At 36.6% G+C, this 25,663-nt stretch overlaps 2 protein-coding genes and 1 pseudogene across 5 annotated transcripts in view; 1 reads left to right on the top strand and 2 right to left on the bottom strand.

Moving 5' to 3' along the window:
- The window catches only part of PAPSS2 (3'-phosphoadenosine 5'-phosphosulfate synthase 2), a 63,817-nt gene extending 54,038 nt beyond the window's left edge, over positions 1-9,779 (top strand). For both annotated transcript variants that reach the window (XM_039871795.1, XM_039871796.1), the window contains 4 exons: positions 4,392-4,527; positions 5,539-5,807; positions 6,876-7,105; positions 7,896-9,779. In XM_039871795.1, coding sequence (XP_039727729.1) covers positions 4,392-4,527; positions 5,539-5,807; positions 6,876-7,105; positions 7,896-8,037 — 777 coding nt within the window. In that variant the 3' untranslated portion in view covers positions 8,038-9,779. The remainder of the gene's footprint in view (positions 1-4,391; positions 4,528-5,538; positions 5,808-6,875; positions 7,106-7,895) is intronic.
- LOC120609781 (uncharacterized) lies at positions 3,665-3,779 on the bottom strand (annotated as a pseudogene).
- Positions 5,182-25,663, bottom strand: part of ATAD1 (ATPase family AAA domain containing 1) — a 53,048-nt gene continuing 32,566 nt past the window's right edge. The window contains exons 9-11 of one of the 3 annotated variants that reach the window (XM_039871798.1): positions 19,509-19,642; positions 18,237-18,378; positions 5,182-5,965 (exon numbers count right to left, since the gene is read on the bottom strand). In XM_039871798.1, the coding sequence (XP_039727732.1) occupies positions 18,258-18,378; positions 19,509-19,642 (255 nt within the window). In that variant the 3' untranslated portion in view covers positions 5,182-5,965; positions 18,237-18,257. Of the gene's footprint in view, positions 5,966-16,656; positions 18,379-19,508; positions 19,643-25,663 lie in introns of those variants that run through there. The other 2 variants (XM_039871797.1, XM_039871799.1) reach the window with 2 other exon arrangements.

Here is a 25,663-nt window from a genome sequence, read left to right as displayed (position 1 = left end):
CAGACTCTGTTAAATATTCCCAGTGAGCTAGCTAATAGTGAGAAATGGGCCACAGATAAAGAGAGAGAAAGGCACTCACCCTGTATACACTTGGAATGCTGAAGGTGTCTTTATCAGACACACAACACATGGATTTTATTGGGAAAGAAACTCTTTGCATTGTGGTTTTTAAATTTTTATTTATTTCATTTTTATTATTATTTTATATTAGTTCCAGGTATATGCATTGTTTTTAAAGCACTTTGAAATTCACAGTAATATTTAAATTTTTTTTTTTTTGCACAAAAAATGGTCAGTCACCAAGGAAATGGTCTGTCTCTGTTGCATAGCTCCTCACTTAAGTCACCTTGACTTTCCATTCAAGTCATCCCAACCCTCTCTCTCCAGTCACTAATATAAAACCTTGTGACGTGATGGCAGATGAAATCACAAGGAGCAAGTGAAATGTGTAAAAATGCTTGGAGGAGGCCTGATGCCTTTAATCCTTGGCTCTCAAAGCTTTTCCAAACAGTAATTATTTCTCACAATGCTCTTGTGAGTAGCTAAGAATCATTACTTCCATTTTACACATGTAGAAACCCAGAGAACAGAGTATGACTTCCCTTTAGTTCTGCAGTGAAGATCATATGGTCAATTAGATCAACAGAATAACCTGGGGAGCTTAAAAATTTACCCATGACTGGTTCCCACCCTCACAGATTTTGTCTTGGGGTCAGTTCTGGGTGTTGGGAGTTTTAAGTTCCTGTGATTCTAATGTGTTATGAAGGTTGAAGGTTGAGAACCACTTCATTAATTATCCAGAGCTCCAGCTTGTATGGCTCCACCTGGATAGATGCGGCAAGCACCTCACACTCAACATGTGCAACCTCTCCCCAGGGCTGTTCCCTTTCCTGTGGTCCCTAGCTCAGTGGACAGCTCCACCATCCACATGTTGGCCAAGTCCCAAACCTGGATGTCATGCTTCTTCTCCCTTGTTGATTCCATCATGAAATCCTGATGTTTCTGCCTCTTAGGTATTGCTGAATTTGTTCACTTCTATTCCAACCTCTGCCATTTCATTTCTTTCCTGTCTCTTGCCTTACTCCTTTGTGATCCTTTCTCCATTCTTCAGCTAGCGTGAACTGTCCAAGATTTATTCAGGAACTCTTTGTAAAGATATGACTTCATCACACCACCTCTCAGCACCACAGCTCCACACATTCTCTCCTCCAGTCATTCTCGGCAGGTCTTATATCATCCTCTCTTCCTTTTGCAGATGCTAGTGCACATCCCTCAACCTAGGACACCATTCTTTCCTACTTTTTCACCCTATTTGTTACTCCTTTCCCCTTTAAGAAGTTGGCTGACTCCCATGACGTATAAGCCTGACTGGGTGCCCCTTCTTTGTCCTCCCAGAGTACTTTGCCCTTGTCCTGTCCACAGCTGTTCCACAGTATTGTTACCCATTTACTCTTCTGTCAATTCACTCAGATAGCCAAACCATGAGATCAAGGACCACATTTTGATCTGTTTGGTTCACTATGAAATCTCCAGCAGCAAGCCCAGGACCTGGCACATAAGTGCTGACTGGGTAGATGAATGGAAGATCCCTCTGGAGGAGATGCTGAAATATCAGCAGAGACCACTGATGAGAAGCATGGGTGCAGTGGGAAGAAGACCCTGGTTTAAAGAAATCCTAGATTTGGGTTCAAGCTGACAGTTATGTGCACTTGAACTCTGCCACTTCCCCTCTGTAAAACCGACTTGTCATTTAGAATGAGGGCGTTAAGTCCACATGATCTACAGATTCCTTTCTGTTCCAGAATTTCATGACCACGATATCGCAGAAATGAATATTCATATCCATTGTATCACATTAGTTTTTCTTCTTGTTTGCTAAACCCCTTCATCATGACCTCATTTTCCTGAACCCACCATTTCTTCCTTTTCATTCTCGTCTCTCCTCTCCCCGTTCCATTCTGACGTCTGCACTTCCCTATCCTCAGTTGCTCCTCTCCTTCTGATTTTCATATCCCCTTTCTCTCCAGGTTGTTTCTTTCAAGTTTTCCTCTCCTCACCCTTTGAGCTGACTCACCTTAAACTTCTTAGTCTTCATCCTAGTGTTTGAGCTCCTTCTCTCCTCCTTTCGCAGTTCTGTTATCTGTGACACTGAGCCGAATTCCCCGTTCACTACATCACTAGACTCTACCTTAAAGTCTGTTCCTCATTCATGTGTATCCAATTCTGCAAACTCTCCAGCTGTTGTCCCTCACCTATCTTTGGCAGGAGTTGGGGACTTTGATGCTGCAAAGCCCTGGGAAATTGGGCAGAGCCACTGGACCTCTCTTCCTGATAGCTGGACCAGTTCTGGGGACAGTTAAACCACCTTGGAGAGATACCCTTTTCCTCTCTCTATCCCAGTAATATCAAAAACAGTTTTAGCATTGCTCTTCAGACAGAGACATTTTTAGGATAGGTAGTGAATGAAATCAGTTCAATGTTGGCTTCACCCACAGAACCAGTATAGGGTGGACCCCCAGTGTCCAGAATGAGTTACTGCACTCCAGGGATTTGGGGTCTTAAATCTTTCAAAATTTTATCTATAATCTAACTCTAAGCAGTGAGGAGAAAGTAAATGTGTAGAAAGATCTAAACCACAAATCTGACATTCCTGTCCAGCTTGGAATCCTTCAATGGCTCCCTGCTGTCTTCAATCTAAAATTCAAACTCCTCATACTACAGCATAACAGGTTCTCCATCTCCAGTCACATTTGGATACCAAACTTGATCTTTGACCTTTCCAAATTAAAGGACTATGCCCTCTAATTTAAGGCTTTGAGTGTGGTTATCAATGGGGCTGAAATGTATTTCCTACCTTATCTACCTAGGAAACTCATTCTACTGATTCAGCTCAATTATGACCTATTCTCTGACCTGGTATTTGACCACATTCTTGTTAAATGATTTTCCTGAGCACGGAAAGGGGCCATGAAAACATCGCCAAATCGCTTGCACGACCACTCTTCACTCAAAGTTTCTCAGCCATGGCACTCTCAACATTTGGGAGGGATAATTCTTTGCTGGGGGTCTGTCCTGCGCAATGTAGGATATTTAGTAGCATCGCTGGCCTCCACACACTGGATGCTAATAGAACACCCTCCTCCGCCCCAGTCATGACAATCAAAATTGTCTTCAGAGATTGTCAAATGTCACCAGGAGAGGTAAAATCACCCACTGCTGAGAACCATGGCTCTATTTTACTCCCCTTTCCCCATTCCCTGAACCCCTATGGAATGGCAAGTCATTATAAACCCTAATATCTGGCCGTGACAAGGACTGGGAATCAGAGGCACACTATCGCCACCTTGGTGTCTTCTGACTAGGCGTTTGAAATCAATCAGCTGTCTCTCCCTACTCTTGCCTCCTCCTCCTCTGCTGACATTTCAGGTGGCCATGTTACGGAATCTGATCAGAGAAAGGGCTGTTGAAACCATTCTGAGGAATAAGACTTTCTATAATGTCTCAATGAGTGCGGAGAGACACTTGCTCCAAGTTTAACCGACTGCACGGCAACATCATATGGAACACATTTAAGTTTATAGAAAAACAAAGGTTGTCATGTTTTCTATAGGTTTACTGAGATATAACCGTCATATAACATTGTGTAAGTTTAAGGTGTACAATGTAAAAACCACAGTTAGATGACACAAAGTAGGTGACAATGCCTTAAACCGTGTCTTTCATCAGACCCAAGGGTCTTGTCAAGGGTAGTGCTAACCTTTTCTCCTTGCGTCTGAAACTGTCATGGTCTTTTTTCATTACTTTGACCATTCTTCACACCAGTCTCACACCTATTATTTGTGGGTCCCAGAGAAGGAATACAAACTGAAGCCCACATACCATCTTTCAAAGTTACGGATCTAACTAATAAACTTAAGTAAGATATTTCTATCTTTCCACTTTGACAACGATGTCTTGATAACAATCTGGAAGGCCAGGTTCAAATTTAGACATCTCGGTTCCACACCACAATGTAGTGGAGTGTGGAGAGTCGGCTCTTGGCCTGCAGCCAACCCCTCCTTCTCTTTCTATGCTTATCCTTGCCCCATGTCACGACAGCCCTCTGGGTCTATATAGTTTCTCGGTTTTAATTTCTAATATGAAAAATGACTCACATAAACAAAAACTCAGATATAACTCACATAAACAAAAACTCTTTGGGGGTTCTCAATAATTTATTTGAGCATAAAGGGGTTGAGAGACCAAAAAGTTTGATAAATACCATGCTAGAAATGCTGAAGAAATGAAGGCAGTTCTTCAACAGTAACCCAGGATTAGTCCAGAAATAAAATTTTTCAGATAAACAGAAATCGATATTAATCACCGACAACTTTTAATGACTGTCTTTCCAGATGGTGATGGAAAGCGGGGATTGGCTGGTTGGTGGAGACCTTCAGGTGCTGGAGAGAATAAAGTGGAACGATGGGTTGGACCAATACCGCCTGACACCTCTAGAGCTCAAACAGAAATGTAAAGAAATGAATGCTGGTATGTAGGCTGGCTCTAATGCATTTGTTATTAATCCTTGCCACCCTCTGATTACAGAATTAAGGATATCAGGAACAGCATGTTTATTTTAAAAAGCCGGAAACATCTTCTATTGATACAGAAATAGTTTATAAAGTTGAACTATATCCTTATACTGGATACTATGAAGCAGTAAAATATATGCACTGACACATAAAGAAACCCAAAGTATATTTATTAAATGAAAAAACAAACTGCAGAACAATACATAGAACATAATTTTGAAAAACAAAATAAAATGTAATAATTGTTTTTAAAACCCTATTTCTATGTATAGAAGAAATGCTGATGACAGCAGCAACGTCTTGGGGATGGAGCTGGACCAAGGGGAGGGAAAATTTTCACTTTACATATTTTGAAAAAGAGAAAGAAAGAGTAACAATAGGATTACAGGTGATTTTTATATTCTATTTTGAGCTTTTCTGTATTTCCCAAGTTTTCCATAATAGATATACATTATTTCATAACCAGAAGGAAAAATGAAGACTCTCAGTCCATCACTCAGTGTAGTAGTTTTGAAAAATTTCCTTAAAGTGAAGATGAAATATCTTTTATATCTTTAGATTGTTGAGACCTTGCATGGGTCCCAGAAAATGTTCATCATAATCACCCTCCTGGAGAAGTGAGACTGGAGCAGGGTACTAAAAAACTGATGAATGTAGGCCCCTGCCTGAGCCTTGGTTTGCAGGAAAGGTCCTGGCCATAAATGTTTTCATTTTTGAGTCATTTTTGAGTCATTTTTGAACCCTCTAGGGCTTCCTGCCTCTGTGTCCTGTTGCTGTCTAAGCAGTCCGACATTGGTTGGTACCTTTGGAATAACACCCCTAAAGCCTCTGGTGGATTCTCCAGCTGCTTATCAAAAGCAAGTGGATATATGAATGCATTGAAAAACCATAGCTGTGTCTTTCAGTTCTTGCAGTCAAGTGACACTGCCATTTCTTTGACATTGGCTTTTATGTTTTCCTTTCCCAGATGCGGTGTTTGCCTTCCAGCTGCGCAATCCTGTTCACAACGGCCATGCTCTGTTGATGCAGGACACCCGCCGCCGGCTCCTGGAGAGGGGCTACAAGTACCCAGTCCTCTTGCTCCACCCGTTGGGTGGCTGGACCAAGGATGACGATGTGCCCTTGGACTGGCGGATGAAGCAGCATGCAGCTGTGCTTGAGGAAGGGGTCCTGGATCCCAAGTCAACCATTGTTGCCATCTTCCCATCTCCCATGTTATATGCTGGCCCCACAGAGGTGAGCCGTTCCCCGAGCTGAGTGATGGGAAGTGCAGGCTCAGATTTTACTTAGAAGAGCAAATGAGTCTCTGAGATCTTTGTCATGAGCAGATTCTGAAATCTTCTAGTCTCCTTTATCCAACTTAATTATGTTTCCATTTAGTGATTATCGAAATGCTAGAAATGTCAAATCAAACTTGTTATACACTGCCTTTGAGAATATGGAAGCTGGCATCTGAAATGAGGTAGATAGGGCAACTTAACTGGGTTTAGGGCAAGTTGCACCTAACCTACTATTCACTTTCTGAAGTTCCAGTTATTTTAAGTGATTCTCTCTGCTCTGTGAACTACATTATAAACTCATGGGGTATATCTTTAAAAGCTTAATGTGTCCCTTTCATCACACAGTGAGCCCATCAAACAGAGACTCTCTTTGTCCCACTGCACCACCAGTGTATGGATCTGAATAAGGCTCCAGAAGTATGAATTGAAGGGGTCTCAACCCTTTGGAATACCCCAAACTGAGTTTAATAAATTAATTCTCTTCAACCAGATCAAAGTTCCAAGGCCCCTAGCTTTCCTCTCCACCCCCTGTATTTCTATCTGAGCTTTAAAGAGGACAATTCATTTTGAAATCCCAATGCTGTGTTGAATTGGAATCAATGTCTACATATGAAAGGTAATTAGCTCATTTATTAGCATTCAGATAAGAGATAATGGAGTTTGTAACTTCTTTAAACTGTGATTTATTCTTAATAGGGAGGGAATTGGTAAGTGAAATTCACAGTTCTGGAGAACAGTAAGATCCGAGTGTTCCTGGTCTGCTAGCCTGCTTGGAGAGAAGAGGAAATACAACCCCAGGTTCTAAGAGGGAGGATTCTTATCTTTAAAGCTCTGTCCTACCCAACACAACCAAGCAGACGAATAAGAGCTTGCAGTCGTAGACACCTCACTGGCTTTCTTGTCATTATTAGTTGGCCCTCATTACTGAATTGTTTTTAAAGCAGAATAGAGGTGTTTCTGTAACAGGAACCCGCAGAATTGGCCAGTGATGACCAGCAATGTCCCTTAACGTGGTGTTTCCTAGGTCCAGTGGCACTGCAGGTCCCGGATGATTGCAGGGGCTAATTTCTACATTGTGGGCCGGGACCCTGCAGGAATGCCCCACCCTGAGACCAAGAAAGATCTGTATGAACCCACTCACGGGGGCAAGGTCTTGAGCATGGCCCCCGGCCTCACTTCCGTGGAAATCATTCCATTCCGAGTGGCTGCCTACAACAAAGCCAAAAAAGCCATGGACTTCTATGATCCAGAAAGGTAGGTTTTCAGAGGAAAATTCTTTAATCAACATCTGTACAACTGGAATGTTGAGGCAAATTCTGGCCCTTTGGAAAATTCTCCAGTGCATCCCCACATGCTCCTAATTGGAATGGGAGTCCCTTGAAGGCCAAGATCTGGTCTTACATATTTTGTGTTCCCTAAAGCTATAGCACAGCCGCTTGCATATAGAAGCAAATCCATAAAATATTTTGGTCCATAGAGGTGTTTCTGTAACAGGAACCCGCAGAATTGGCCAGTGATGACCAGCAATGTCCCTTAACGTGGTGTTTCCTAGGTCCAGTGGCACTGCAGGTCCCGGATGATTGCAGGGGCTAATTTCTACATTGTGGGCCGGGACCCTGCAGGAATGCCCCACCCTGAGACCAAATATTTTATGGTCCATAAAATATTTTTTTAACATACATTCCTTGAGCATGAACTGAGTGCCTAGCACATTAAGTGAAAGGAAGTCAACTCAGAAAAAGATTTTAATGAGTATTTACAGCTCACTCACCATGCTCAGAACTCATAGAAGTACAAGGAGCAAAGAAGTTACTTCCCATGAATAGATCAGGTACACAGTAAATACTGAATGGATAGCTGTCATTATTTCCCCTTCTTCTACAAGTTCCTTTACTGAACTGCAGATTTAGCAAAATGCCATTTTAGACGAGGCAGCATTTCACAGAAGGAAAAATGTGGTCTAAGAACCCATAACCTACTCCAGGTATTTTTAAGCTAGATATTACTTACCTACACAGAATTCTTTGTTGCTACCTTGTGACAGGCACAACGAGTTTGACTTCATCTCAGGAACTCGTATGAGGAAGCTGGCTCGAGAAGGAGAAAATCCCCCAGATGGCTTCATGGCCCCCAAAGCGTGGAAAGTCCTGACAGATTATTATAGGTCCCTGGAGAAGAACAACTAAACGCTCTTGGCTCCAGAGTTTCTTTCTAACTTTCTGACATGCTCTTTGATTCCTTTTCTATTTTTGTAATGAGATGCTTTGTATCCAAATTGTTTCTCAATGACTGATTTTAGTGTTTTATAATGAGGTAAAAATTATGTCTAAAGTTTAAAGTCGACTTCAGTATACACATAAAATAGTCAAACTGAAGACCAAATCTTAGCAGGTAAAAGCAATATTGTTATCATTTCAGAATGAAATTATCTGTATTCTCTGCTGCATCTAAGCAGGTAGGTCCCAGATTTCTTAAAGCTTTGACCATGTGTTTAGTTTACTTGCCAAAAAGTAAAGCATATTTTCCAGCCTAAGTCTTGCCAACCTGCACTCTCCCAATGTCACATACCAGTAGTAAAATTAATCAGAAGAGCAGTCTCTTCTATACAGCTGACCAAAAACAAAAAATCTCACCCTGAATGAGGTGAGGCTCACAACAAGAATCTTCCTAATATTTCACCTCATGCCTGTCTGTATACAGCCTTACTGCTCAATCTCTTATATGCTGAAGTATGACCTGACTGGAGAAACCAAATGTGTGAAAATGTGAATTTAATCTCAGAATTCTATCTATGCAACCTACATCTGCCACGAAAGTTATATTGTCTAATGAGAGAAGTCTTAATGCACTTCTGTGAATAATATAACTCCAGTTAAATGGCGACTTTTAAATAGTGTAGAGTGCTTTGATGAAAGATCTGCACTCAGGGCTCAAACAATCTGGCAATGTCATAGAAAGTTAATTTTTCTCCTCTTTGCTGTAGTCATTGTATCATATGAAGAGGCTGTGCCTACTGACTGCAGTAGCATCAACTGTAACTAAAAACCATTCACATCATCAGATTAACGAGCTGCTAGAACTGAAAAAGACCACAGAAAACATCAAATCCAACCCTTTCATCTGACAGGTGACCAAACTTAGATGATGCACAAGCACATGTTTTGTGAGCTGCTGAGCAGTGTAACAAAAACACAAAATTGATATGTTTAAGTACCAGTGGCACGGAACAAGCGCCCAGGCCACATGATTCCCAGTCTGGTGCTCTGCCTACACTATACAACACAGGAGTGAGTCTGATTCTCCAAAATGCTTAATGAAGCTCCTTGAACAGAGGACACTACAAAGCAGCCTTCTTGGATGCTGAAAGATCCAAGAGTTTAGAGTTTTCTAAACTTAGCTGATTTTATTGCAGTTGAGAAAAATACTTTTTCCAAAGACTCATGCTGTTCTGAAAAATCCAACCTCTGATGGCTTTACTTCCTGAGAGGCAATCTTTTTGTACTTTATGCATAATTCTTTGTGCTAAGGGATATATGAAAAAACAGTACCTTTTGTACATAGGTCTCTCTGGAAGATGACTTAAGCTGGAAAGAAAACTGTGATTTTTAAAATATTCCGGGTTTTTTTTTTTTTAATGCTGATTTTAGCTAATGAAAAGTCCTTTTAAGAATAATACACAATGGCCACAGCAAACTATACTTGTCTTTAATAGTATAGTGCCTAGATTCATTTAATCAGAGGTACTAATTTTTTTTAAAAACAGAATATTTATTAAAAACATGAGACAGGATGTAGTGCCTTAACCAATGTTTTGTGATTTTTTAATATATTTAAAACTACTCTTCTGCTCTAGTACCACACAGTGCAAATGACTATTTGTATGTACAACTGATGCTTGTTCTCGTTTTAATAAATTTCTCAAAATGAAGGCTGAGTCTTTTCTGTCTATAACACTGGGTGTGGGTTGACCACATGACTGTTGAGGGCTTTATGACTCCATGTAATTGGAGAGAAACAGCAGCAACCCTTTTAGCCCATAATTAAGAGGCTGTTTGCTCATTTTAAAAACTGTCCTCTAGATATGAATGACACATGGTCTCAGCCAAGTAAGATAGTGATATTTTCAGAGGTGACTAGGTTCCTCAGGGACCTCTCCCCTGCATTCATTCACTATGTGAGGATCTGACCTTTCTTTTTTTTTTTCTGACTCGCTCCCCTTTTCTTCAAGTGCTCCCAAGGAGTTTAACCAGCACGGTTGGAAGCAGTTGTGTGTATGGTTTTGTTTATTTTTCAACTCCCACACCTCTGGTAACCTCAGCGGTTGCTACTTTTACATGCAAAAAGGATACCTGTTTCCACCCATACTTTTAGTGACCTTCAAGCAGGCCTGCAGTTTGGGTTTTCCTGGAGTCCCTGCCTCCCTTCTGTCCTGAAGGCTTAATGAACATTTTTGCTACAGGTTCTCATTCCAAATAAAACTAGTGTGATAGCCAACTCAAAGCTACCACTTGTTGCCCCTCCCTCTTTCTCCCCAGATTCTTACTTGCCGGCCCTTAGTGACAATTAATAGGGCAAATTAGGGCAGAAAATGTTTAAATACATGAAGATAGAAGTAGCGCTGAGGGAGTATGCCAGACTGTACAGGGCAGTGTGCAAATATCCTGGAAAGCCATACATAAATCATTTGGTCAGAAAATGGCAGACTTATAAATACATCAACACTTATATCAGGCCACAAGATTTCTTTCCAACCCATATTCCCTGCAAGAAATGAATCTTGGCTACTTGAGAACAGCAAATTCATTTTTGTTTTTTCTTCATCTTCCTCCTTTCTATTAGGTCTAGCACTGATCTTCATTATATTTTCCTGATAGGTAGGTAATCAGGAAATTAGATGGTCACCAGACCAATCAACTGTCCTTTATGTCGAAAGGTTTGATGAAACAATAGTGCAGCCTTTGAGTTTTTGAATGATATAGATTTCTATTATTTAAGCATATCTCCATTACCAAAAATGCATAAATCGACAATTGGCTGTATAGATATTTCTTCCCCCAGTATGCATTTAATTCTTTGGTCAATATTAACTATTATGTATTGGGCCACTTATTATACACATTCACCAAATAATGAAAGTGATATATAAGCAATTTACTAATATACACTCTAAAGAACTACCAAATATTTTTGCTTATATTGTTATTATATTGAAATTATTAATAAAAATGAATGAGTCACTGGCTAGAGTTTGGACATTTTAGTTTGATACAGAAAAACCTAGACAAAATAAAAATGCTTTTCTACAGGGCTAGCAAAGAGTGGTGGATAGAAGGAAGTCCTGACAAACTGAAAAACAAGCTTTCCTAGGTGAGCCTCGGTAATTGTTCAACGGTTTATCTTTTGTAACCAAGATATCCTCCCCTACCCTCCCAAGCCTATTACTCTTTCCACAGACCTCCTAATTTGGATTATAGGGAAAGCCAGTCTCAGTTAGTAATAAATCTAAATTATAGAATGTTTTAAAAAGTAATAGTTTTATTATCTTCAAATATATAAACAAAAAACTGATGGGCACAGTTCTTTTAATGTCATAATATGTATTTGTAATTGCTGGCATCATTAATATCACACTTTATTATCATACTTTATTTGGTAAAGTTCTTAAACACAACTGGTTTGTTTCAGAAGCTTAAACCTGCTCTGTACCTATTTTACTAAAACGTGAAATTCTTATAAACTATATTATAAAAAGGTACGGGTAAAGAAATATCTGGATTTCTATTTATTGTATAAGCCTGCTTTCCATAAATAGTTCAAAGGTAAAGTTCAGCTCAGCACAGGTTGAAATAATAATGGACTATTTCATGTAAACAACTGCGACATTGACCTGGCAGTAGTGTATTCACCAAGAACCTACATTTATGGAAGAAATCAATCCCATCAACCACTACAGAGATGGTATCCCCCATCCTATTCTCAAATCATAAAAAGAATTACATAAAGTACCAGATCTTTGGATATTCAAGGTAAACAACTGAAGAAAAAGCTACAGCTCTGAGAGCCAAGGAAATAACAAATCCATTTACCAAGGCTGACACCTATCAGTAGCTAAGGAATCCACCCAGTTTTAGAAGTTCTGATGATCAGGTCAGTACTGCTAAGGGCCCTACTTCTGTCTATCAACAGTGCCACTATTCTCAGTGTGCTGTTTAGTGACAAGCACATCTATTTCAGTATTTCCATTATTGTACAGATAAGGAAATGGGGACCCAGGATCAGAGTTGACTTGCCTAAGGGCCTGATAACCTACAGCCATATTCACTTCCTAGCTTCCAAAACATTTTCATAAAATTCTTAAACTTACACTATGATTCATATTTACAGAAAAGGAAACTGGTGCCCACAGCAAAGAGATTTTGCCCAAGGCAACATTGCACACATGATCTCTCCCTCCCTCTCTGTGTGTGTATGTATGTATGTGTTGTGTATTGAAACCTATAAAGATGAAAATTAACTTTACATGACTTACAATAAATACCTGCACAATTTCTTCTGCTAGAATGTAGGCGGGTGAGACAGATCTTCACTCCCATAGTAATAAGAAAAATCCAGACAAAATTAAAATAGTACTTTTCTATGAGGCTAGGAAAGAGCAATGGATGCAAGGAATTCTTCATGAGCTTCCTTCCAAGGAGAAATAAGCCCTTCAGAGGTGAGCAGAGAACCTCTGTACTTTTTTTTTTTTATATCAGGGGTAGACTCCTGAGACTGGATGTAACACATGAAAGAGCAGGCCTGCCTAGACAGAGAGACTTTGCAGGGATGAGAATTCAGTCAACACTCAGACAGTAGTGACTGAAACTGGAAACACATTTAAAAACCAACTGCCAGGCCAGAAAATCTCCCTTCCCTAGATTTTGCAGAGAAAATGACAGAAGAGGGGCTGGAAGTCTCGTGCATTCTCATGGTGACTGGATGCCAGAATCCTTTCAGAATTGAATAAAAGAACCACAAACATATAAACTTGCAACACAAATATTTCCTCCTAGTTAATTACAGGGTTTGGCTAAGCGCAGTCAACTCCATTTTATTAAAGCAACAGCCCAGGGCCAGCCTAACTGGACTCTAGAAGAAAGGGGAATAATCAGCCTTTCACCCTAACTGCCTATCAGAGGAAAGGGCTTGCATTCCCTGGAAATAAAACCAAAACCAACGTTATGCTTCAATTTCCACTGTTTTTTTTTTTCTACCCACTACCTGGAACAAAATAAATTACAAGTTAAAAAGTGATCAACTAGCTAAAAAGGAGGGCATGTCAAGGAGTACTCCATCATCAAGAGCATATGAGACTGGACCAAGCAGTCCCTGAAGGTCTGTCCATACAAACTGTAATGTATGTTGCTCAAACGGCCAACATGCCTACTTGAGTTATAGCTGGTCATTTTCATTATTTTGTTTGTCCAGCTACCTTCCCCACAATACGCAGTTTCCTGTGGATGAAATACAGCTCCCCTTTTGCATTTAGTCTTGATGAATCAGTAATTCGGACACTTGTTCTCAAACCATTTAAGCCCAAGGAGTTCTTGGAGGGTCATTCTCTCAAAGCTCCTGGACTGCCAGGGGGTAATTTCTGACCTGGGTTTGCACACTCACTTCTAGGATTTTGAATCTTGAATGGGATAATTTAAAGATAAACAACTGAAAGTTCATTTAATCCAGTGGAAGTATAAAAGCAAGAGACTTAAGCAATTCCTAATAAATTTCTGGAGCTTTCTGAGTTTCTATCCTAACTCCAATTCTCTAGCTTCCCTTTGATCTCATGAGCTTCCCATATCCTTCAAATTCTTCATTGCTTAAGTCAGCCAGAGTTGCTTGCTTGCAATAGAATCCTAACTGGTACTCTTTATGACACTATGGCCCAGTAGGTGATGCTCATCTCCCTCAGATGTTTGCAAAGGACTTTGTTTCACTGAACGATCTGTTATCACACCCTATTTGAGAATCTTAATTATTCTTAGAATTTCTGGAAGCTAGCATGTTCCACTGTGTTCTACTCTTAGCTCTGAGTTTTGCATGTCAGTAATTATCTCAATATGTTTGGCTCTAGTTTTAAAACTGAGCTGTCATGATTCATAAACCTGTGTCCTTGATGTCCACACCAGCATTAACATTCACTGAAGCTGTATTTCAAAGCACAAAAGGTTATATCTAACCTGTGTCCTTGATGTCTACACCAGCATTAACATTCACTGAAGCTGAATTTCAAAGCACAAAAGATTATAACTAAAAGTGTTCTCAAGTAGATTTATAACTGTTAATATTAGACAATCACAAAAATATACTCCCAGTTCAGTGTTTTAGTAAAGACCATTATGTGCTGTTAGTATTAATAGTGTAAAATTTACACCAGTGTTACTGAGGATATTTTGTTTTTATTCCCATTACTAACTGGTTTCTTTTAGGTTTGATCTCATTTATATCTGGCATTTGTGCTACACATCTTCTCAACATAATTTCATGAATATGATGTCTTAGAATTTTCCCCTATACATGTAAAGAGAGCTTTAACTTTTGAAATGATTAGGGAACTCTATCTTTGATGACTAAATGACAACAAAGTTAATAATGAAATCTAACAATTTCTGTCAGCTGAAATAAAATGGTCCTATGGCTTTATTTGAGGCTTCTAGTTGGTGCTGAGGTTTTAGTCATGCAGGGATATATGCCTAGCATATCAGAAGTCTATTCAATATTCTGATATCAACCTTAAGAGAAGCTAAAAAGAGAATTCTAAAATACATATCATCCAATTTATTTTCTTTATCGAGAAGAAAGTTATAACATTTGTCCACAAACAACACAATTCCAGTTAAAAAATTCTTACCAATGAGGGATGATGCCATTTTTATAGAGGTACACTCAAGGCTTGAGACAGCCTCATCTAACACCAAACCTAGTAGTAGTTATAGCTACTAGTATTAGATTATTATGGTCCATATAGAATATTTATATTATCCCAATCTAGCTCTTGATAACATGGTGAATTCTGGGTCACTGTGGAGGTAGGGAGGTCGAGTAAGATAGAAAGGAGAGTCATAAAGGAGACACTGAATTGATTCAAATATTGAGGTACTATACTCTATTTAGAAAAAAGGTCTGGGAAAAGTTTGAGACACACCGGACTTATCAAAAGTCTTCCAACAATGAGGCTTTCAGAGAAACATCACACAGCTAATCATTTCAATCTCTATAGGGATCATGGAAATGGTTTAGGCATGGATAATGCTCAAAAATTGAGCCTGGTCACCAAATACGTACATCAGTGTGTAAAAGTAATAAAATTATGTGACAACTAACATTTGAGCAGTTTAATTGTGCCCGACACTGCTGAGTGTCCTACATGCACCTTTCATTACACAATCCTATAAAGTAGGTGTCACTGTCACTCCATTTTACAAATGAGAAACTGAAGCTCAAAGAAGTTAGGTAACTAGTCCAAAGACACAGTTAATTAATGGAGAGCCTGGATTTAAACTCAGGTCAGTCTAACTCTAGATCAGTCCTCTTAACTTCATTTTGATACCCAAAATGAAATATCTTAGAATCTAACTCCAACTACATGTGTCAAATGCATGCCTACATCAGAAGGATAGATTATGTAACACTAAACATTCTTTAAAAGCATAATGTTTCCTCAATTCCACTCCTAGGTATCTAGCTGAAGAAAATAAAAAAAATAATTCAAAAAGTTATTTGCACCCCTATGTTCACTACAGCATTATTCACAAGAGCCAAGATATGGAAGCAACTTAGGTGTACACTGATAGATGAATAGATAAAGATGTGGCATATACACAATGGAATTTCACTCAGTCATAAGAAAGAATGACAACGTAGATGACTTAGAGGGTATTATGCTAAGTTGAAATAAGTCAAACAAGAGACAGAAGCCATACTATTTCACTTATATGTGCAATCTAAAAAAACAAAACAAATGAACAAACAAAACAGAAACAGATTCATAGATACAAAGAACAAAATGATGGATGGCTGGGGGTTGAGGCGGTAGGTGAGAATGGAGAAGGTAAAGGAGAATAAGAGCTATAAAGTCTCAGTTATAAAATAAATAAGTTACAGGGATGTATTGTACAGCATAGAGAATACAGTCTATTGTAGTAACTTTTACAGTGACAGATGGTGATCAATCCATCAGATATATAAATGTTGAAAACTTATGTTGTATACCTGAAACTGAGAATATTGCATGTCGATATAATATAAATAAAAAGCAAGAAAGCAAGAAGAAAAGGCCTTTCTCAACATTTATCACCTAGAGAAGATGAATATTCTTAGTCAGAAACTGTAAGCAAATAATGATAATAATAATAATAATAGTAATAACAATAATGTTTCCTCAATTACTTTAAGATATTAAAGTACCTAGATGAGTCATTGTTGCTGGGATTAGTGTATTTCTCTAACTTCATTTGATGATGAAAACGATGATAAATTTAACTACTGTTATTAGATATTCTGAATTTAAGAGTAGATAAAAAGAAAGGACATGAGGGATACATATCACCCCTTACTTCTGATCAATATGTCATCAGATTAAAATTAAATGATTACTGAAATTCATACTAAAACAAAAATAATGATTAGATACTAATATGTATGCTGTAAAATTGTGAAAGCTACACAGTAAGTTAAAAACAGTTCAAGGGCAAGTTTTACAAATCAAAACCACCCCAGAAAATTTTACATAACTGAAAAACCACCAAGGCATAAGCAGAGAAAAATCAGTTAGAGGGACCTCTTTATTACATATTTACAAAATAATAGAATAATATAATTATTAAAAATGAAGATGAAATTTTTTTGGTATCTTGTGTTTTGCATTCAATTTTTCAATCATCTTTGCAATTTTCAAAACTTGCTTTTTGTTATCCAAAGTTTTCTCCCACAATTTCTATCTCACTCACCATTCAAAGCACAATGGGACAAACTATTCAATAGGTTTTAACGAGAGACTTAGTATAAAGAAATGAATACAATAACTCATAAATAAAGATTGTGAATTTTCAAAGAAATACAATTAAAAACAAAAATGTATGAAGCATAATTTAATCTTTCTGATGATTCAGAAGGTGCCTCAAGATTGTATTGTGCCATTTCCCTTACGCTGTGTGTTTAAGTGCCTGTAACAGAATTCTGGTAGTGAAATTCTCGACCAAAAAAAATGTTTCACCTTCATGTAGTGCATATAGCATTAAAATGACTACAAATACGATATGGGAATTTTGATGTGTATATTTTTACTATCTAGGGCACAATTTATAATACGCTAAGAAAACTTTTAAATTTTCAATTACAAAATGAATATTTTTAGCACATTTAGTAATAGCTACTTGTTTTAAACTATAATTTCATTTTTGATGACCAAATTATATTTGACCATAATTAAAGAACATATAACTTTAAAAAAACATTAAGAAACCATGGTTACAACAGAACTATGTTACATTAAATGAAGAAAGGAAGAATCACATACATATATTGAGTGGCACTGAGGTTTTTCAAAGCCATTCTTTTGAAAGGCTCTCAATCCACCTAACATATATCAATTTAAAAAATGTCTCTACTTGGTGTGCTTGCAGAAAGAGATGAAATCCGTGTCGATCATGCAACTGCCTGAAAATGCTGATCACTGAACAAGTATTTTTATTTGATAATCCTGACAACCATTATAATTGAGCCACATCTATGTATTCAGATGTGGCTAACTATTCAAATGCAGAGAAACACTCAACTTAAAAAAAAAGCTGCAATAAGTGACAAATGAAAATGGCTGAACCACTGTACCTTTTAGACACAACCTTCAATCTTAATTTCACTATATACTATTTGGTACTTTTTGATTCAGCAGTTGGGGTAAAAAAACGTTTCTGTATTCAAACATATCTACAGAATGTCAATATAAAATGTGTGAATATATACATTTAATACACACACACACACACACACACACTCTCTCTCTCTCTCTCTCTCACATATCTAGAAACCAGCACTTAACAACATCCCTTTTTCTCACTAATGACTCAACGAATCATCTGTTACTTTTAAGACCAGCTTAGATGCTATAAGGCTGCAACATATGGCTAAAGAGGTCAAACACAGTCACCCGCACTCAGGCTGGATTAAACTGTTCCTCCTCATGATTTTTGACAAGTAGCAATACCGTTTATATAACAACTATATCTCAATAACTTAGAATTCAGAGTATAAAACCAGGGTCATTCAACTCCCTCACTGTTTAAAGAACATTCCTCCTTCCATTCTATTTCCACTAATGATAACAGGGCACTCCGAACCAGGTCACACTCACCTGTACAAATGACCTTTACTCTTAATCTAAACAAACATGTGTTAAAACATTCTGAAATGCTGCGTCCTTTGATTTCTTCATCTTTTCAATTGCCCGTTGCAGGTCCTGTTGTTGCACAGGTCGAATTTCATCTTCATCATGGCTAAATTGCAAACAAAACCACCAAGTCAAATAACTTTACGATATATCTTCCTAAAATCTTACCATGATTAAAAAATAAAACCTCTTTCCCACCCAAGATCCCAAAGACAACCACAATTAAAAGCTTCATGTGAACTCTTTTCGGAATTATCTATGCATATACAAGTACTAGGAGATTTTTTAAAAGCACTGACTAAGAGGCAGGAAGCTAAAATGTCTGGCTATAAGCATCATTGCTGTGGTAATTAAAATCAAATACTTCACACTAAGAATATAAGTACAGAATATTACCTAACGTGAAAATGTCGTATAAAGGTGTCAGTTTACCAAAACAGGAATAATTCCAATCAAGGAGACAAACGTTATTCTCGTGAAAACTAGAATTAAAAAGTAGGATTCCTACAAATTCATGTAAGTGTTTAGCTTCTGATGAACTCAAAATCCTCTGCTATTAATAGAAAACAACTAATCTAAGTCTCCCCCACTTCAATAATAAGAAAAACAAAATCCCACTATGTCCCTCAAGGGACATGGTTCATCAGGGCTCTTATTCCAGTTCACCTATATCTTTGCTGGAATAAAGTTGGTACGAAATTGTTTTCTCAAGCTCATTATATTTTGAAATTGGTTTCAAGTGAAGTATGCTGCAGTGACAAATGATTTGTTTTATAAATATAGTATTATTAACAAGCTAAAGTCTAATCCCAAGGCAGGCCCCTCATTTAGGTGTAAAATTTCTGGAAGACAGGGCACTTGTGTCCATATGAAATGAAACTTAAGAATTTAAGATGTAAAGCAATCCAGGAGTACTAGAAAACCCTATTTTCCTAGCAGATAGGAACAAACCTAAGTTTCTATAAGCTTTTTGTGACAGAGTCCAAGAATTTTCAGTAGAAATTTAACTTATATTTCTTCCTCTTCATACTAGACTCTCTTTAAGACCTCCCCACAAATGCATTTTCAGAATGAATTAGAAAAAGGACAATAAATAAAGTTGAGGGGACTGTTAATTCCAATTTACCTTTTATTCCATAAGCAGAGTTGGAATTATAAAGCAAAATAAAAGAAACGAACCTAAAAGCTCTTACAAGGGTTTGATAAATATTAGAGATCAACTCTATAAACACTTACCTTTCTTCTGATGTAGAATTAACATATTCCCTGACACAGAGGAGGGCAGCATCTCGACACATCTCTTTTAGGTCACTTCCTGAAAACCCATCAGTTTCCTGGGCAACTTCTAGCAGATCCACATGCCTATCCACCTTAAACGAATATAAAACATGCTTAAAAAAACAAGTATAAAACATATCGCAAAGAATACATCCAAACACTCTTCTTAGAATTAAAGAATGTTAAGCACATTTGGAACAGCATGGAAAGAGAATCACTAAAAAGTATTTTCAGTTTTTAGAATTTGTGAACCATAAAAGCTTAAAATTTGAAATTTGATTTCCATTAATTGCCATTATGGTGAAAATAGTGAAATAAGTCTCACTAGATATATCATGGAGTGACAGTGAAGAAGACAGTCAGTCAAACAGCACTGGATTTACTTCAGTAGTTCTTAGGAAGGTTAACACTTTTCTATGATATATTCAACATGCTTGGCAAATAGTTGGCATCAAGTCCCAAGTCCATTACAAAACACATATCCCACTGAAATATTCTAACATTCATTTTAACTATAAGGCTTTGGTATTCTACTACCTCAACATTAATTCAGCTCCTTGTCTTGCTCCCCAATGTAAGCTTATACAGTCAAGCCAATTAAGTGATAGTACTGGGCACACAATAAACTTCGGATAATATAATCACACCAAAATTACATGTAGATTAAGAAGAGAAAATGAGCAAGAAAAAAACGTACTTATAATAATTATCATCTATGAAATGATTCTCATGTGTCATTCACTGTGCTAAACACTTTACATGTATTATTCTCATTTAATCCTGTCAGATAAGTATTCTCATTTTCATTTTCAGATAATAATGAGACCTGAAAATAAATGGCCCAAGATCATGCATCAGAGCCAGGAGTTGAACACCATGTATTAGATAGAGGTCTTTCTGGATTTCCCCCACATTTAGCTAACCATTTGTCTTAACATTTACTTTCCCACATTGATCTGAAATGCCACTTTTAAAGTTACTAAATTCCAGTTCATTTTTCTGAAAGACCCAGTATTTAAGTAAGAACAACAACTTTACACAAGGACAAGAGACATGGAAGTGAGAGGACATGAGGTCTATTGTCAGCTCTGCAACTGTGACTTCACATGACAGTGTTCTAATTCCTAAATGTGGGGGTTAAATAAACATTAATCACATATTCTTTGATAAAAAGAAAAGTGAACCCAGAAGGTAGGGTGTGAAGTAGAGATGATATGCAAAAAATAAATAAAAATAAAAAAGGTAAGCATATAGATAAATCTAAATATGCTTCAATATATAACGAGCAATAATAAAAATTTAATTTGGAGGTAGAGAAACCATGTAAAACTAAAATTCTAGACAACAAGAACATGTAATATGGAGGGGACATCTACGTTAAAGAAGTGTTAAGTCTTAAAATTATAGCACTGGAAATAGTGAAGACATATCATTAACTTGGACTTTAGGTACATATATGTTAAAAAATTTTAAGGGTATCACTAAAAGAGAATACGTAACTTCTAAACTAGTAGAGGAAAAGGGGAATAAAGGGATAAAGAATACAAGAGAAAAATAACAGTGTGGGAGGGTGCGGTTATGTGAAGAAAAAGCATCATACATGGATATAACTAAAATAAGAAAGAATGAGAGACAAATTTGTGAGTAATCACCACAAATGCAAACAGAGTAAACTAGTCTGGTGAAAGACAAGATTAGATTGTATAAAAAAAAACCAAAATGTAGCTATTTGAGGTTTGTAAGGGTCACACCCTGCAGAAAAGGAAAATAAAACAGGCTAGTATTACATCTCAAAGGAAAAACACCAAAAGTTCAAAGTAAAAGATTGGAAAAGGATATCGAATGCAAATATTAACCAAAAGAGGGCTAATGTAGTTCTATTTATATCAGATCAATAGATTTTTTTACTCAAAATACACAATCTGGAATAGAAATCATTATATAATGATAAAAAATAATTCATCAGAAAAAATAACAATTCTCTACTAGTATACATTTAATAACATGACCTCAAAATATACATAGCAAAATTAACATAATTTCACTGAGAAATGGACAGGTCCACAATAATACTGGGATATTTAAACACATGTCTCAAATACTAATGTATCAGACAATAAGGTCCTAGAGCTGGCTGCAGGTAGTACCTGTGATCGAATAATGTACACACATAAACCTGACACAACTGATTATAGTAATTTTGTATAATTTGGATATTAGTCCTTTGTTAGTTAAAAGGTTGTAAATGTTTTCCCAGCGGCTTGTTTTTTCACTTTGTTTATGTTACCTTACACTTCTGGAAATGCTCAATCTAATCATAGACTTGTCTATTTCTCTTTCTCTTATAGTTTATACTTTTCTGTGTCTGAGGAACTCGTAAGTATACATGTGAAATCAGACACATGGAAGGATCTAATTTCCCTGTTTGTAACATTGAACAAGTAAAAATAACATACACCTACACATGTATTATGTATCTATCCATACCTTTCACTGGAACTGATACACATTACCAACTTCAGGACAGAAGGCTACCAGAGGTAGGTGATCAGAGGGGAATGCAAAGCAAAATATGATAAGATCACCTGTTAAATCTGGGTGGTAAAGATAAGGTTACTTGTGTATACGTTTCAAATATTTTATAAATTTGAAAAACTCTTTAAAAGATCTTCAAATTATATGATGTTAAAAATTAGTCTTCTTCCCTAGAATGACACCTCCACCCTATCCTTTGACCACTCCTTTGCTGGGCCACATTATGTTCACAAATCTTGTGCATGACAGGATAATAAAGTCACAAAGATGAACAAAATAATTATGAGAAAAGAACGAAAAGGAGAAGATTATAGTCATTGGGAGAGCAAAATTAATTTATAGAGATAGCATACCATAATAGTTAAGTGAAAGACTCCATCACCACTTTGCTATGTGAGCCTGGCCAATTTATTATATAACTTTTCTGGGTTTCAGTTTCCTCAACTGTAAAACAGTACTGATATGGACTCCTTATATGAATCGAGGATTAAATAAAACAATGTACAGTTGACTCTGGAACAACTTTTGGCACATAACAATTCTTGGCACATAGCAAATACTCCAAAAGAATCCCTTTTTTTAAGGTAATAGCTATGAGACATACCATGACATAATGAGAACTGTTTTCAATAGGCAACTATGAAGGCAATTCTTAAGATAAAAAAGGTTTTGGATAGTGAGAGCAATACTGGAATAAATTAACGAACTTCTAAAATAGCTTGGAAGAACAGCACTAATTTGTGTGCACTTATTATATCTACCATTGGGTATATAATTGCATGGTACTATAGCATTCTACATACATCATTTAATTTACATTCTCCAAATGATTCTATTAGCTTGTTGGCATTATCTCTGATTTCCAAGTGAGAAAAATGAGACACAGAGATGCTAAGCAATATCTGTCTGAGGTCACACAGCAAGAAATGGTCAAGCCAGAATGTGAGGCCCTCAGACTTGTCTCCAAAGTCCATGCTTGTTAACTATTCCTTTGTATAAGGTAAAAATTTTATTCTAATTCTTTTTATACTTAAAACTTTAAGCCAAAACCACTACACTATCTTCTTTTAGATGAGTGAGTTGTGTTAAGGATCTATCAACAAAGAATGATGTTCAATAATTTTCTAATAACCATGTATAGTTCCAGGTGAGTACTTGACTAATCAGGGGGATCACTTCGTAAATTATTTAAATGTCTAACCACTATGCTGAAACTAATATAAAATAATACTGAATGTCAAGTTTAATTGAAAAATAAAAAGTTAAAAACTTATTGTGAAAGACCAGAAAACCCTATCATTTCAAAACCATCATTCTGTCTTCAGAGAAGAAAAACTCAGAAAATATAAAAGTCTGGTAGTCTGCTTGTATCAAATACCCCAATTCTGCCCAGCAATGTATAAGCATGATGGTGCTCATGTTATTAAATAAATGTGTTACTGATTTGAGGCATCTTTTAACAAAATTACATTAATTTCTTTCATATTCTATTGAAGTCATAATATGCTTTCAACATATAAATACCAGCTAGTGGAAAATCAGATGTTCCTATGTCAGCAGTTATCCAGAGAGCATTCATATTTTGCATCATAAAACTGATTAGAGACTAATCCTTCGTGCTTTCATGAGTAAGAAACAGAATGCTAAATATTCCCTGCACTCGTAATGAATATAATTCTGAAAGAATTTTCAAAGATATTGCTGTTTAAGAAAAGCAGGATACTGAAATCAAAGTGAAAATTAGACACAATGAATAGTTTCTTAAGTTTAAAAGTGAAAACTTGATGGCCTGTTAGATACAATGAATAGTTTCTTAAGTTTAAATGTGAAAACTTTAAGAGCTTAAATCTCATTTACATTCATCATCTATACGTAAATCACGTACATCATCTATAACTACATTAGACCACATATATGTGGTTTGAAAAGGTTAACATTCAGCCATGTAACACCATCGTTCATTAAAAACTTTTAAATTAAATAACTGTATTAGTTAACGATGTCTCTACAAAATTGTCAGCAACTATCTTTTAATACCTGTTAAAATTTCTAGCTACATCATAGCCACCTTAATTCAAAAGAATTTACGATTTTATCCTCTTTGCTTTCTTCTCTGAACTATTCATTAATACTTATCCTTGTTAAAGGTTTAGCAATTGTTTTACCTAAACAGCAGTACAACTATACAATGTCTTTTTGAAAGCAGTTATTAAATATTCAATTAAAAGGTAAAATGTAATTTGTTGATTTCTCATTCATGTAGGATAGTAGGTCCTTACCTAGAATACATGGAAGGTTTTAGGAAGTTCCTTGGAATTGTTTTCTAAGGAATGACTTCATATCTTTTATCTCTTTATTTAAAGGGTTCTATGATCCCTGCAATGGTTAGTAATCAATGATCTAATCTCTAAAATTTGCTAGGTTCTTTAAACTTTTGCAAAGCAGCACAGATGCTATTTTGACATACTTTAAAGAAATAAATGAACAGAACACTACTGAAAGACACCAGGGAAGACGTGAACGACCAGGAAGACATACATGTTTTTGGTTAGAAAAGATTCAACATCAAAAAGATCTTAATTCTCTTGAATTACGATCCACCAAAAACTGCTGTTTGTTTTTTCTGGAATTAGACAAATTAATTCTAAAATTCACACAGAAAAATGAGCAAAAATAACCAGGAAACTTTGGGCTGGGGAACTATAAGGGGTGCCTAGCTGTACTTGCTATTAAAATTTATAAAGCCTCAATAATGAAAACATTGTGGTGTTGGTGCATAAAGACACAAAAGACCAATGACCTGAATTCAAAGTCCAGAAACACAGTCAATACATATGAGAATTTCAGATATGAGAAAGTTGGCATTTCTAATGAGGAAAAGATGGCCTAATCAATAAGTGGCTTAGGACAACAGAGTATTCACCTGGAAAACAAAAGCAAAGTTCGATTCACATCGCATATGGTATATCCCAATAAATACAAAATACATAGCAAAGATTGAAATGTAAACACAAAACCATAAAGGATATCCAGATATTATGTATCTCCCAATCAAAGAATATAATTCTACCTAAGAAGTAGTCCTGTTTTCTCGACTGCCAACCTGAACCAAATTCAGAATATGGTAAAATCTGGACAAATCCACCTGATTTGTTTTTCAGCAAATAAATTGAAAGGGAAGGTGAAAGAAAGGAGAGACAAAGGAAGAATCTACAGTCTATGGATTAAAAGAGATTTTAAAACTATCAAGTAATCTCAAATTATGAACTTTATAGGAATCCCAAATCAAACAAACACATAGTTAAAAAAAAGAGACTTTTTTTTCTTTTTTAAAACAAACTGGATATTCAATGATAATAATGAAATATGGTCAATTTTTTGTTAGGAGTAAGAAAAGGAATGAGGTTGAGTTAAAAAGAAAAATTCTGTCTTTTAGAGATAAAACTAAAACATTTACAGATAAGACAAGATGGGAAAACATGGGAGATGGAGAAGTAGATATGTTATGTATTGAGCAGAATTAACCATGAGATTGATGGTGATGCAAAAAAGGAGGAAAACCATTGAAACACAAGTAT

Source organism: Pteropus medius, unplaced genomic scaffold (genome assembly GCF_902729225.1).
Source record: "Pteropus medius unplaced genomic scaffold, Ma_sr-lr_union100, whole genome shotgun sequence".
In the NCBI taxonomy this organism is placed as follows: domain Eukaryota; kingdom Metazoa; phylum Chordata; class Mammalia; order Chiroptera; family Pteropodidae; genus Pteropus; species Pteropus medius.
This window is presented reverse-complemented; position numbering and strand designations above follow the sequence as displayed.